Below are 12,461 nucleotides of genomic sequence, written 5' to 3'. Positions count from 1 at the left end.
GAGTAATTAAAATGCTAATAAACTTGGCCATAGATTTGTAAACCTGAGGTCTTAGAAACTGGCTGGCTAAGGAGTGGCCAAAGGAGTTTTGTACTGCCTATCTGGTGTTTGTGTCTGGGTTAAGTTTTGAGGTAACATTTTTACATCAGTGCAGATTTTCAGCTTCTTTTAAATAAGATAGAGCCTGCCGTCTAGCCTGAAATCCCCCCCTGGCAGTCTTGCTGAGTGGCGGTTCCCCTCTTAAGAAGGGGAATGCATTTCCTTTTTCACCACAGCACTGGGCACTTCCTATTTTTCTCCTACTAGTACCTTGCCTTTGTGACTCCTTCATTGCAAATTACTCAAACGGGTGAACTCCAAATTTGGTTTCGAGTTTTCTGGTAGCCGCCAGAAATTCATAGAGAAATTCAGAGGTTTTGAACGAGCTGTTTTGGGGGCTCCTGGGTGACTCAGTTCATTGATCTTCGGTTGAGCATCTGACTCCTGATTTCGGCTTAGGTCATGATCCCACAGACATGAGATCAGGCCCAGCTTCGGGCTCCATGCTGAGCTTGGAGCTCTCCCTCCGTCTCTCTGTCTCTCTGCTTCTCCTCTGCTCAAACAAATGGGCACACTCTCTCCCTCTCAAAATAAATAAACTAATTAAAAAAAAAAAAGACTGGCATGTGAACTTATTTTTGTGTCTGAAGAACTTGTTCTCAGAATTACTTTTATGTGACGAGCATCATCAGTTACAGTTTTGATTTCCAGAATGTTAGTCCCACAGTTAAAAAACTCTTTCATCTTCACAAGATTAATCACTTTGCTATCTTGTTTTAGTATAAAATAGTCTTCACAAACTACATATTTAGAATTTTTATATCTATTTGGTCATATTAGAATGCTTAACTTTTTTTTTTTAACTGTATTTCTTAGTTATGCTCCATGGTGTCCTGCTTGTCAGAATCTTCAACCAGAATGGGAAAGTTTTGCTGAATGGGGAGAAGATCTTGAGGTTAATGTTGCAAAAGTTGACGTCACAGAGCAGCCAGGTACTGTAAGTCTGTGGTTAGTCTTTGCATATTGGGTTGATTTGTTCATCCTGTTTGCCACATCACTTGGTCTTAACTACTTTTCGTTAGGTTTTAAAAACATAACTGTCAGGGGTGCCTGGGTGGCTCAGTCCGTTGAGCATCCAAGTCGGCTCAGGTCATGATCTCATGGTTTGTGGATTTGAGCCCCGTGTCCAGCTCTGTGCTGACAACTCAGAGCCTGGAGCCTGCTTCGGATTCTGTGTCTCTCTCTCTCTCTCTATCTGCCCCTCCCCTGCTTGAACTCTGTCTTTTTCTGTTTCTCTTTCTCTCAAAAAATAAATATCATTAAAAAAAAACCACAAACCATAACTGCATAACTCTCTGCAGTACTTATAGGCTGACTCACCCACCTCTCTCATGCGGATCCTTGTGCATTGGCTACAAAAAGCAGATTCCGTGGTTGTCTATGCAGCTCATTCCTTTATTCCTTTTAGGTGTTGCTTTAAGGGACCTTGGAGACTGTGCCCTCTCCTCGTTCTTACCCATATAACTGTGTTTGATCTTTTTCTTTCCTTTGTATACCAGACTCCAGACTAGCATGTAAGATGCCTCTGAGAAGTTCTAGAATGCCGTGGTTTAGGCGGGCATTGGCCAAACCACCATTTGCATCCATATTCCAAGCTTCAGAATAAGGAGCATGTGGGTGAGGTTTTTTTGTAGAGCCAAGGGCACATTCTCTGACAAGTGATCCCAATCTCTTAATTGGGTTTCAAATTTAGTAACCTGTGATTTGAAGACATGCTCTTTAATACAAAGCCCTCATGTTTGTGGGGTCAAATACACTCTTGACTTGGCCCCCTGAACAAGTGGCAGGTGCCGCTCGTAAGGATGCTCCTTTCTTAGACCAGCCTCATCTTAACCTGATCTTGGTCACAAATAAACCTGGGTTGTTGATTCTGTTCCCATCCCAGATCGTAGTAATCGCTAATATTTATTGAGCACTTACTTAGTACAGGCACTGCTCCAAGTGTTTTGCATTTATTGTATAATCCTTATGCAACCTTGTGAGTTAGGTCTTATGAGAAAACTGAGGCATAGAGGGATGAACTCCCAGTTATTTTAGAGCTTAACACATGGTTAGTAATATTATTACTGCTCATCTTAAGAAAGATTGAAAATATTTTCCATTTTTAACATCTTAAACTCTGTTGTTGTTTCTTTTTTTTTCTGCTTTTGTTTCTTGAATGGCAGATGGAATTTCATTTGATTTTAGGTGTAAGACTACTGTTATATTGTGCTACCCTATGGTTTATTACTGATAATCTTATCACATAGTGGTATGATTGATCAAATGTTAATATATATATTCACAGATATCTTCAGTAATCAAGCCTTACATACTTTTAATTGAGATAATCTACAGTAGTGTTGATTTTAAAGCTGCTTGATGTACATACTGGGATTTTTTTCATTGTTACAAAGCTCATCTATTTTTAGGTATTGTTTCATATTCATTCCCTATTAGTATTGAAATAATTCAGAATCCATTTTTAAGTAATAAGTGATTGTTGGCTCATATTAAATGTGTCGTGTCCTTTCTAGTATTTATTTCTAATCTTGCCTTATTTTTAGGACTGAGTGGACGATTTATCATAACTGCCCTTCCTACTATCTATCAGTAAGTATTTGAAGATTCTGTAGTTATGGAGAAAGATGCAGCATAGTATAATCAGAATGGGAGGCCCCTGGCCTGAATCCAGTTCAAAGAGCATCATATTCACTAAGGCTTAATTTGTCCGGAATACTATCCTAGAGGCCTTTAGGTAGATGGATGATGTGTGAAATAGTTCCTCATCTCAGAGGTTTGTATTTATTTTGGAGAGTGATGTTCACATGAAATGGTGTGATCCATGTAGCACAGCAAATGATTATGAACCCAGGTTTGTGGTAAGTTCTGTAGAAAGTTTGGCAAGAAAAAAAATCCCTGGGTAGAGTGGTTCCTGGAGGATATGGGGATATAATCGCAGCCTCGGAGATAGAATTTTCAAAAGACTGCAGAGGTAAGAGTTCCATCCTTTTTTATCATCTCATGAACGGTCATAAATAGAAACATTGTATGTTGAAAAATTAGCTAAGAAAGGGCTGTAACTCAGTCTTCAGACATTAATAGGTGAAATGGTTGAGTGTTAAGTCTGAATGAACCTTCTGATTATGTAGTCTTCTGTATCAGGTCTTTTAGTTTGAATTTATCTTCTAAACTGGGGACAGGAAATCTCAAATCTGTGCAGACATACCTCATTTTACCATACACAGATACTGCATTTTTCACAGATTGAAACTTTGTAGCAACCTTACATCAAGCGGGTCTGTCTGCACCATTTTTCCAATAACAGTGGCTTACTTTGTGTCTCTGTGTCACATTTTGGTAAATTCTTGAAGTATTTCATACTTTTTAATTACTATGTTTTTTTGATGGTCCCTAATAAGTGATTACAGCTTGCTGAAAGTTCAGATGATGCTTAGCATTTTTTAGCAAGAAAGTATTTTTTAATGAAGGTATGCACAATTTTTTAGACATAATGCTATTGCATAGTTAATAGACTACAGTATAGTAAACATTTATATGCACTAGGAAACCAAAAACATTTTTGACCTTCTTTATTGTGATCATTGTTTTCTTGGGTTGGTACTGTGATACCTCTGATGTATGCCTATACCTGCTCTATACCGTAAAGTTCATGTAGCTGGTAGCTTGAATGCCAGGAACCTCTTTCCTCATTTTAAAGTCCTGAAAGCAAGTTGGCAGTTTTTTGTTTCTGTGTCTCACTGTTCTTTGGCATCTTTTTTTTTTTCATGTTTCTATCTGTTTCCCTGTACCTTTGTATTCACCCCTGCTCCTTTTGTATCTTTTCAGATGTATATTCTTTGTCTCCCGAAAGTGCTACTGTCCCTTTCCACTCAGTCCTTTTCTCTACTTGTCCCTTAACTGGTTCTAATTTTTGCCTGTTGAAATCCTACCTATTCCAAAATAGCTTAAATGCCATTGTCTTTACAAAACTTTGTTTTTTTGAGTGGAGGCTTTCTTCAGTCTTTGTCACTGAATGGTTAAAGGATTCTCCAACCCTGCTGTAGGTAGTAGGGACTTCTTGAAAATCTTTGCACTTTAGTGATAAAAATGAAGTATTTTATATGATTAGATTCGCAGTATTATTTTAACATTTATTTATTTTTGAGAGACAGAGATAGAACACAAGCAGGGAAGGGGCACAGAGAGGAGGAAACACAGAATTCAAAGCAGGCTTCAGGCTCTGAGCTGTCAGCACAGAGCCCAACACAGGGCTGGAACCCATGAACCGTGATATCATGACCTGAGTTGAAGTCGGGCACCTAACTGACTAAGCCACCCAGGTTCCCTACACTGGCAGTATTATTTAGAGTAGTTTGGAAATAGTGAAGTTGTGGGAGCAGGGAGAGCATTTTTGACCCTATAAGAACTCCATGCATTGGGAAGGGGAAGGAGGAGGTGGATGTCGGAAGAATGCAGAGCAAACAAATGAATCACTGAAATAGGAAGAAAGGAAACGCTACCAGATACCTCCAGCAGTTTAAAGGAGCAGGGTTAAGATGATGTGATTATGGCTGAAAATACCAGAAAAATGCCTTAAGTTTTTAACCTTAAAAGTAGCTAATAAATGCCAGATGCTAACAACTTTTCATATAGTCTTGCTTTTAATATGCACATTACACATTTTTTGAGGTATAATTGCAAGATGTTATAAATTGGTAATTAGTGTAATTTGTTACTTGTGCATTACTAATGGTTTTGAAAATAAGGATTGATTGTAAAATGAGGTTAAAGAAATAGCAAAACAGATGCAAAGCTTATTTACTTGGTGCTGTTTTATATTTAATTCTGATCCTCTTCAGTTGTAAGGATGGTGAATTTAGGCGCTATCAGGGCCCAAGGACTAAGAAGGACTTCATCAACTTTGTAAGTGAGAAAGAGTGGAAGAGTATTGAACCTGTATCATCATGGTTTGGTCCAGGTTCTGTTCTGTAAGTACAAGGGAGGTTTTCTTTTATTTATTTCAGAATTAATTGGACCAGATAATTATATTTTGTGGAAATAAAGCATTCATACTTGGTTTTAATTCTTGGGCTCTTAAGGTACATTCATATTTACTGTGATATTTTTAGTTAGACTTTTCCTTCTAAGTCAAATACTTTGATCCTTGTTAAGCTAGAAGGAGGCATTCACTGGAATTAAGTTGAAAGCCTTTTCAGGAATATTTTAGCTCTCTAGACAATGGTCATTTGTATCATCAAAAATGAATTGATCTTCCTGAGCAATGTAATTTGTAAAGCTGTCATTTGAGTTTCATATTTGAATGAGAAGCTTCAAACATATACTTATTCTTGCTACCACTAGATTTCAGTTCTTAATGTGATTGCATTGTTCTGCCCATCTGATAATTTTTTGGTTGAATAGGATGAATGAACATTGAACTTAATGGCATGAGTAACTACTGGGCTTAATACACAGCTGGATATGTGGAGTAGTAAGGATTGGAGATAGCAAGCATATTTCCAGCTAGCCATTGGGGTATAAAGCCTCACAGGCCATTTGAGAGACATCCGTTGAGTTTTGCTGAGGTCTCCAGGGACTCATCCTGCTTTGGCTAAGTTACCTCTTCCTGTCTCCTCACCACATTTGCCTCTGGAGGATGGGGAGTTGTTCCACCAACGGTATAAGAGATAAAGATGATCTGGATTCTGGGAGTGGAGGAAAGATCAGCCCTAAGTAGTATTTTGAAATAGAGTTTTGTCTTTAGCACCTTTCCTTTTCCCCTCTTTTCCTATGAAAATCTGTAAATTGCAGTGTCTTGTAGCTGTCAGAATTCCCCCTACTGAACCCCCATACCCTGGTATTCCTAATAGAATCTAATTTGTGCTGATTATAGTGAGGCTACACATTGCTTTATGTTTCAGTTCCTTTTTCCTATATTGTAGTTTGTGTGGCAGAAGCAACATGATTGAACCACATTTTTGTACCAAACAGAAATTGCAACTGATTTTTTAAATTTGAAATCTCCTGGACAAATCTTACCCTCCTTTGTAGAAGGGGTTACTTGTAAGTTTGTTGAATCCTCAGGGATTCAGCAGTCCATCCCTTTTTTGTTGGTGGACCGAGTGAGAGACACTTCTAGGGCCGGCAGATTCACTCACCCATGGTGGGCAGTCGGAGTAGGTCATCCTTGTACAGGAATTTTGGCTTAGGTGTGAATTGATTTATGTGTTGGTGGCAACCCTTGTGCTACAGAGGAAACAAACCGTTCTTAGTTTTAGAGCATGCTTTTTTCTAACTGCCTGTATAAACTATGTGGGTTTGTGTGAAAATAATAATTATTGATGCTTATATGATGTCTCAGCATTTATTTCCTTTGAAATTTTGTTGTATATCATCAAAAGATATCAAACTAATACAAATTAAAATTATTTAATTTTAATACAAAAGTGGAGTAATTCTTAGGTGGGAAGGATCAGTTCAACAAATATACCCAGTTCTTCCTTCAGGCTCTGTTCTCTGCTTATTCTTTGGAGGATTTTAAGGGTGAATAAGAGTTGCCATTTGCTTACAGTACACTTGACTTTAGCCAGCGGTTCCCAAGAGCTTGTAACCTATTTGGCAGAGTATATTGGAGAAATCAGATGAAAGGTGTAAGGCTAATGTCAAAGTAGTAGGAAAAGGAAAAAGTTACCAAGTGTTTTATTTATGAGGACATCCCATAATGATAGCAGTTCAAGAACTGTTAATTTTCATTGACAGAAATTCTTAATACAGCTTGAAGTCAGTGATGTATCACTAATCTTGATTAACACCAGCAATAAAATCTGTTAGGAAATTGTAGACTGAATAATAGAAGATCTTGATATGTACACAATTTCTTTCAAAGGTACGTATCTTAATTCAGTTTTTTATCCTCTTTTCTTTCAGGATGAGTAGTATGTCCGCACTCTTTCAGCTATCTATGTGGATCAGGGTATGGGCTAGAGTTTTTATTTCTATTTAGAACATTTTTGACACTACCCCTGATTTTTAAACAACCGGGTTTTTAAAGTTTTTTTCTTTTCCTTTTGATTTTAGACTTGCCATAACTATTTTATTGAAGATCTTGGGTTGCCAGTTTGGGGATCATATACAGTTTTTGCTTTAGCAACTCTGCTTTCAGGACTGTTATTGGGACTTGTAAGTATTTCATTTTCAGAGTACCTGGAAGAAAAATATTTTAAAATCTGATGATCGAATGTAGGTACACTAAGCTCTATCATACACATTCAGACTTCTTGTGTTTATTTTTGCAGTGTATGATATTTGTGGCAGATTGCCTTTTTCCTTCAAAAAGGCGTAGAGCACAGCCATACCCTTCCAGTAAGTATATTTTTAATGTTTATTTTTTATTGCTATAATTCTGTTCATTTCTGTGAACACAATCACACAGACAGCGAGTTGCCTGTCTAGATTAGGTTTCTAAATGTGGAATAGTAGTTTACATCAGAAAGGGCAGGATATATATTTCATGTAAGAATGCTAGCCTGGTGGATTTTGGAGCCTCGTTATTTTCTTGGCTTTTGTAATGTGGAGACTTTTAACATTGCGTATAACTTGCAGATACTTATCACTGATCTGATGTCATTTTATTTGAAAATTTCATGATATTCATGGATCCACTTTAGTATACTTGAGTCAGAAAACATTGAATATATTCTACTCTGGAAGTCATTCATTATTATAGTGACCACATTTGAAGATTTTTTTGTATTGTAGCCAAGTCTAAGTTTTTCTGGTAGGATATTGGGGAAAGTAGTTGCTGTAGCTGATTCAGGATTTGCATTGACACTGTACTGCAAGATGAGTTGATACAATTAGAAGTATTCACTGCTATCTGACTTACTGTAATTGACTATCAGCATTTGTTTTTAATCTTGAAAATTACACTGTTAGGGAAGCCCTTTTGCTGCCATTTCAGTCACTTTGTGACATCCTAGTCACTTTTCAGCAGCTCTCTAGATTGCATGAGTGATACTCTTTATTTTGTGGTTGGGGAAAGTAAGACTCAGAGAGATGAACTATTTTTCCAGGGTCACAAAGAAGTGACAGAGTAGAGAGTAGAGCCTAAAGTAGACTGTGGACGTGACATTTTCATTGTGCTGCCTTTCGTGACTTTAGGATATATTGAGGTCAGAACTCCTGAAATGAAATCAGTCAAGATTGCATTTACAGGTTACCTTGTCCATTGGATAGCTGGCAGATTATCTTTTCATTTCTTAGATAATTGCATCAATACTGAACAGGACGTGTACAGGGGAAGCATTCATTCTATCCAGCAAGAGCCACTGACCTGTAGGGAAAGAAATGTGAGCACAGGTTACTTAAGAGACAATTTAAAAGTTGATGGATGTAATATTTATATCATTGAAAAACCTTAAACCTAACAGTAAATTTGTTTCAAGTAATATGTGGCACAACTGATAAACATTAACCCACACTTTAATATGATACTGGCCCTCCTATAGCAGGGCATGTGTTTTGAGTTGTTTTCCAATGTCTGTGTTTAGCTTAGATGTTGAATTGCTAAGGAGAGACCCAGCTCATTCTTAGCTCTAAGCAAAATTGGAGTTTATTGTTTCATGTAGCAAGGAAGTCCGAGAGCAGAGTTGACTGGGTCTTTGGGCTCAAATGTTCAGCCTCGTGTTTTTGAATTGCTTAGTTTTCCATGCCATTCCCTGCTCTGTTTTTGCTCTTTTCAGCCCTTAGCATAAAATGACTAAGAAAGCAGTAGCTCACAATCCAGAGTAAGAAGGATGCTTTTTCCCTGCACCCCCCTATCTTTTGGAAAACTTCTGGTGCACTCTACCCATGTAAAGAGCTCACTTTTTGGAACAATCCATGTAAACCAGGGTTTCTCAACCTGGACACTTTTTACCTTCAGAGCTGGATAATTCTTACTTGTGACAGACTGTCATTTGTAAAGTGTTGGATGTTCAGCATTATCCCACACGTTGGCAACAGCACCGCTCCTCTTAGTGGTGACAACGAAACTCTCTCCAGACAGTGCTAAGTGTTCCTTAGCAGTGGTGGGGTCGGGGGAGCAGGACCACCCCCGTGGGAAACCACTGTTGTGAGCTGTAGTGCCCCCCGCAGCGACATGAGGTGTGGTACAGGGAAGGGGCCATTAACCCAACAGAAAGAACAACTTCAGACCAAACCAGAGTGCCCACCATGCGGTCATTTCTTCCAGTGTTTTCTTCTGCCTTACACCCTCGGGCCTCCCTACTCTGCTAGGATCCCTGGGCAGACTAAAGCCTCTTGGCCCAATTCTGTGTTCAGTATCTCAGTAACATGGTGTGTTCAAAGTTTAAGTTAACTAGCAACAAGTCCTGTAAAAAAAAAAAAAAGGAAAAGCGGGTGTGTGTGTGTGTGTGTGTGTGTGTGTGTGTGTGTATGTGTACATAGTTAAAAACTCATTGAACTGTATGTCTAAGCTTTATACATTTATTATTTATAATTATACCTTAATAAAACTATGTATGTGAGGAAGAGGAAGCATACTTGTGAAACCTCTTGGAGAAAAAAAACCAATAGATAGGAATAAAACCTTCAGTCGTAAATGTCTGATTCCTGTTCACTTAGGAACTGGAACAAGGGTAGTGTTGAAGTTTGTTTCAGTGTACTTCTTAAGTAGAAGATTTAAGAGCAAATTAATATAACATATGTAATATAATGTGGTATATCTTAAAACATCCACATTCACAGCCTTAATTCTGGTTTGTTAGTGTTGGATCAATTTATAAACAGGCAGGTAATTACAATGAATTTGGTAAATAAAATGGATCTTTCAAACCAATTTTTATTTTTATGGTATCACTTATTCTTAAAGGTAACTTGTTTTCCTTTTGGAAATTGAAACTTATCATTGATAAATAAATGGCAAAGCAGTTTATGGGCCTATGAATCGTGTCTTGATTTTACTCTATTGCAACACTAGTGCATCAACAAAAAAAAAATGCATTTCTGGGTCTTTATCTTTTTTTGTTTTAATACTCACCATGAATGTTGTCTGTCTGTGATTATAGTATTACTGACTATATTCCCTATGCTGTGTTTTTCATCTTTGTACTTAAGTTATCACTGGAAGTTTGTACCCCGTAATTCCTTCTGGTCTTTATTTTTAAGAAAAATTATTACCAGAATCTTCTCAACCTTTGAAAAAACTGGAGGAGGAACAAGAGGCTGATGAAGAAGATGTTTCAGAAGACGAAGCAGGAAGTAAAGAAGGAACAAACAAAGACATTCCACAGAACACCATAAGACAGCGTTCTGTGGGTCCTTCATGTCCACAGATAAATCCTAGTTAATTTTTATAAATACCATAATATGATTTGGGCAGAAATAGAAGATGGGTCATTTCTTCTGGTTTGAAGTAAACTGTGACATGCTTGTACATTGCAGGGTTCAGTCTAGATTGTCATTAGATTGGACAGGCTATCTTCAGAAAATAAAAGTAGCACTACATAAAAAAGTTTGAAATAGGATTTAAGAACACCAGTATGATGGTTTAAACAATTTAATTTTTGAAAACTCTGGTGCCAAGCAATAAGGTTTGAGTATGTTTATTTAATAATCTGTTTCAGGTCTTCTGAGTTGAAAAATTACATTTCCCGAGTATTCCATTATTGAGGTATTTTAGGAGATTACTTTGGAGAAGATTTCTCATTTGATATAATTTTTCTCAGTTTCACTGTGTGAAAAAAAGAACATATTTCCCATAAGTGGGAACTTTGCCCATTGACTCAAGAAATGTGTGTTTCAATGACAACTCTGGTCATTTCAGAAATACAGTCCAAAATTTCTTCATATTTTTAGATTACGCAACTAATAAAGATTACCTTGCTTTAATTAGTTTTCTACACATGATAATACAGGATATTCTCCTGGTTTAGAAAGTTTTTATAAAAGTCCATGGTGTTGTCCTGATTCCTTTAAAGGCTGGTTGCCTTTTCTGTTCCCCTCTGTTCACTGTATGGTTTATTTTCTAAATTGGATAATTTTCTGGAAACATTTTACATGCTTTAATAAATAGCCCTTTTTTGTTGTTTCAAACCGAAGTTTACTGAGGGTTCCTTAAAATTAAAGAGCTGTTTACTGATAATTTAAAATTTTGGCCACTCATTTCAGATTTTATGTCATTCTGTTGAACCTCTACTTGAGCTTCCTTTCGTTTTTATTTTGTTTTGCATATGAAGGTGAACATTCCTGATTTTTATTTGATCTCATAGAAAAGCCTTGATATTTTACATTTTGAAAATTCATAGAAGCTTAATTTGATATAAAATAAAGTTATCATTCTACTCAGGAAAAAGCATCTTCTAGTGTATGTTTTCACTGTATATTCATCGTTACATAGAAAGTTCTTAATTGATTTTACGAAGTCTGTATGCTTGATGTTTAAAAATCGTAGCATTCTTAGGTTTTGGAACACAAAGTCTGTATTCTGCTGTACTTTTGTATAGTATTTCACAGGTGGGCATCAGCAGGATGGCACATTTAATAGAAGCGTACACTTCAGAGAGAGCACAGAGCTTCCGCCTTACGCCACAGAGGGGTGGGGTGTTGGGTGGCAGTAAGAACTGCCACAGGAAGCGGAAAAATGGTAACTCAGAGTGAATCACTTGCCCATTGTGTGATAGACAATTTCTGTAACGTCCCCTTTTGTCTAGATTCTGCTGCTGTGTGAATCCATTAGACTTAGAAAGTATCATAATGTACAACAGTTTTCTTTAAAGGCCTTGCCTTTAAATATTAAATATTCTACCATTGAAGAGTTTTGGATGTATAGTAATTTTGTGATGATTTAGAAAAATAGGCTAAGCACAAAATAAACTTTTCTAAGCACTTCACTAAAGCTGGAGACAAGTGTGATTTCTAGTTGCATATTTAGAAATGCTTCATTACTTTGTATTTATCAATGTTCAGATGAATAGGTGTGCACTCTGTTCTTGATTTGTATAATCAAAAGTCCTACGCATTTTTTTGTTATTTGAGATGATAGAGGAAAATAGTACTCACTAATCAGGTGTTCCACTTTGTAGTGTTCTAGTATACGAGACATAGATTTTAAGTTCTTAATTACAAAATACTATATATACGGAAAATTTAAAGTAACCTGAATAGGTAGAGACATGATATTTCAGAAAACAGGTGGTCTTGCATTTCTTCAGGATTGTGACTCTAGAGACCTGAATAAATTTTTTGTCATACCAGAGGCATACAGAAACTACAGGATCATTTTTCCTCTAACAGGTCCTTTTTGTTTCCATTATTGGGTTAAGGGTGTTCAACATGGCAGTCAGTTATAAATCTTAGGACAGATTAAGGTATGATATCAG

General features: G+C 37.0%; 1 protein-coding gene and 1 pseudogene across 3 annotated transcripts in view; both read left to right on the top strand.

Moving 5' to 3' along the window:
• The window catches only part of TMX1 (thioredoxin related transmembrane protein 1), a 12,598-nt gene extending 621 nt beyond the window's left edge, over window positions 1-11,977 (top strand). Inside the window, exons 2-9 of one of the 3 annotated variants that reach the window (XM_029951308.1) lie at window positions 916-1,031; window positions 2,646-2,691; window positions 4,941-5,069; window positions 7,009-7,054; window positions 7,159-7,260; window positions 7,377-7,443; window positions 8,344-8,429; window positions 10,249-10,377. In XM_029951308.1, coding sequence (XP_029807168.1) covers window positions 916-1,031; window positions 2,646-2,691; window positions 4,941-5,069; window positions 7,009-7,054; window positions 7,159-7,260; window positions 7,377-7,443; window positions 8,344-8,429; window positions 10,249-10,281 — 625 coding nt within the window. In that variant the 3' untranslated portion in view covers window positions 10,282-10,377. Of the gene's footprint in view, window positions 1-915; window positions 1,032-2,645; window positions 2,692-4,940; window positions 5,070-7,008; window positions 7,055-7,158; window positions 7,261-7,376; window positions 7,444-8,343; window positions 8,430-10,248 lie in introns of all 3 variants that reach the window. The other 2 variants (XM_029951307.1, XM_029951309.1) reach the window with 2 other exon arrangements.
• Window positions 1,395-1,537, top strand: LOC115303168 (annotated as a pseudogene).
• Window positions 11,978-12,461: the final 484 nt, after the last annotated feature.

Source organism: Suricata suricatta, chromosome 9, assembly GCF_006229205.1.
Source record: "Suricata suricatta isolate VVHF042 chromosome 9, meerkat_22Aug2017_6uvM2_HiC, whole genome shotgun sequence".
Lineage (NCBI taxonomy): Eukaryota > Metazoa > Chordata > Mammalia > Carnivora > Herpestidae > Suricata > Suricata suricatta.
The sequence above is the reverse complement of the archived record's forward strand: the minus strand, read 5'-3'. Positions and strand labels throughout refer to the sequence as shown.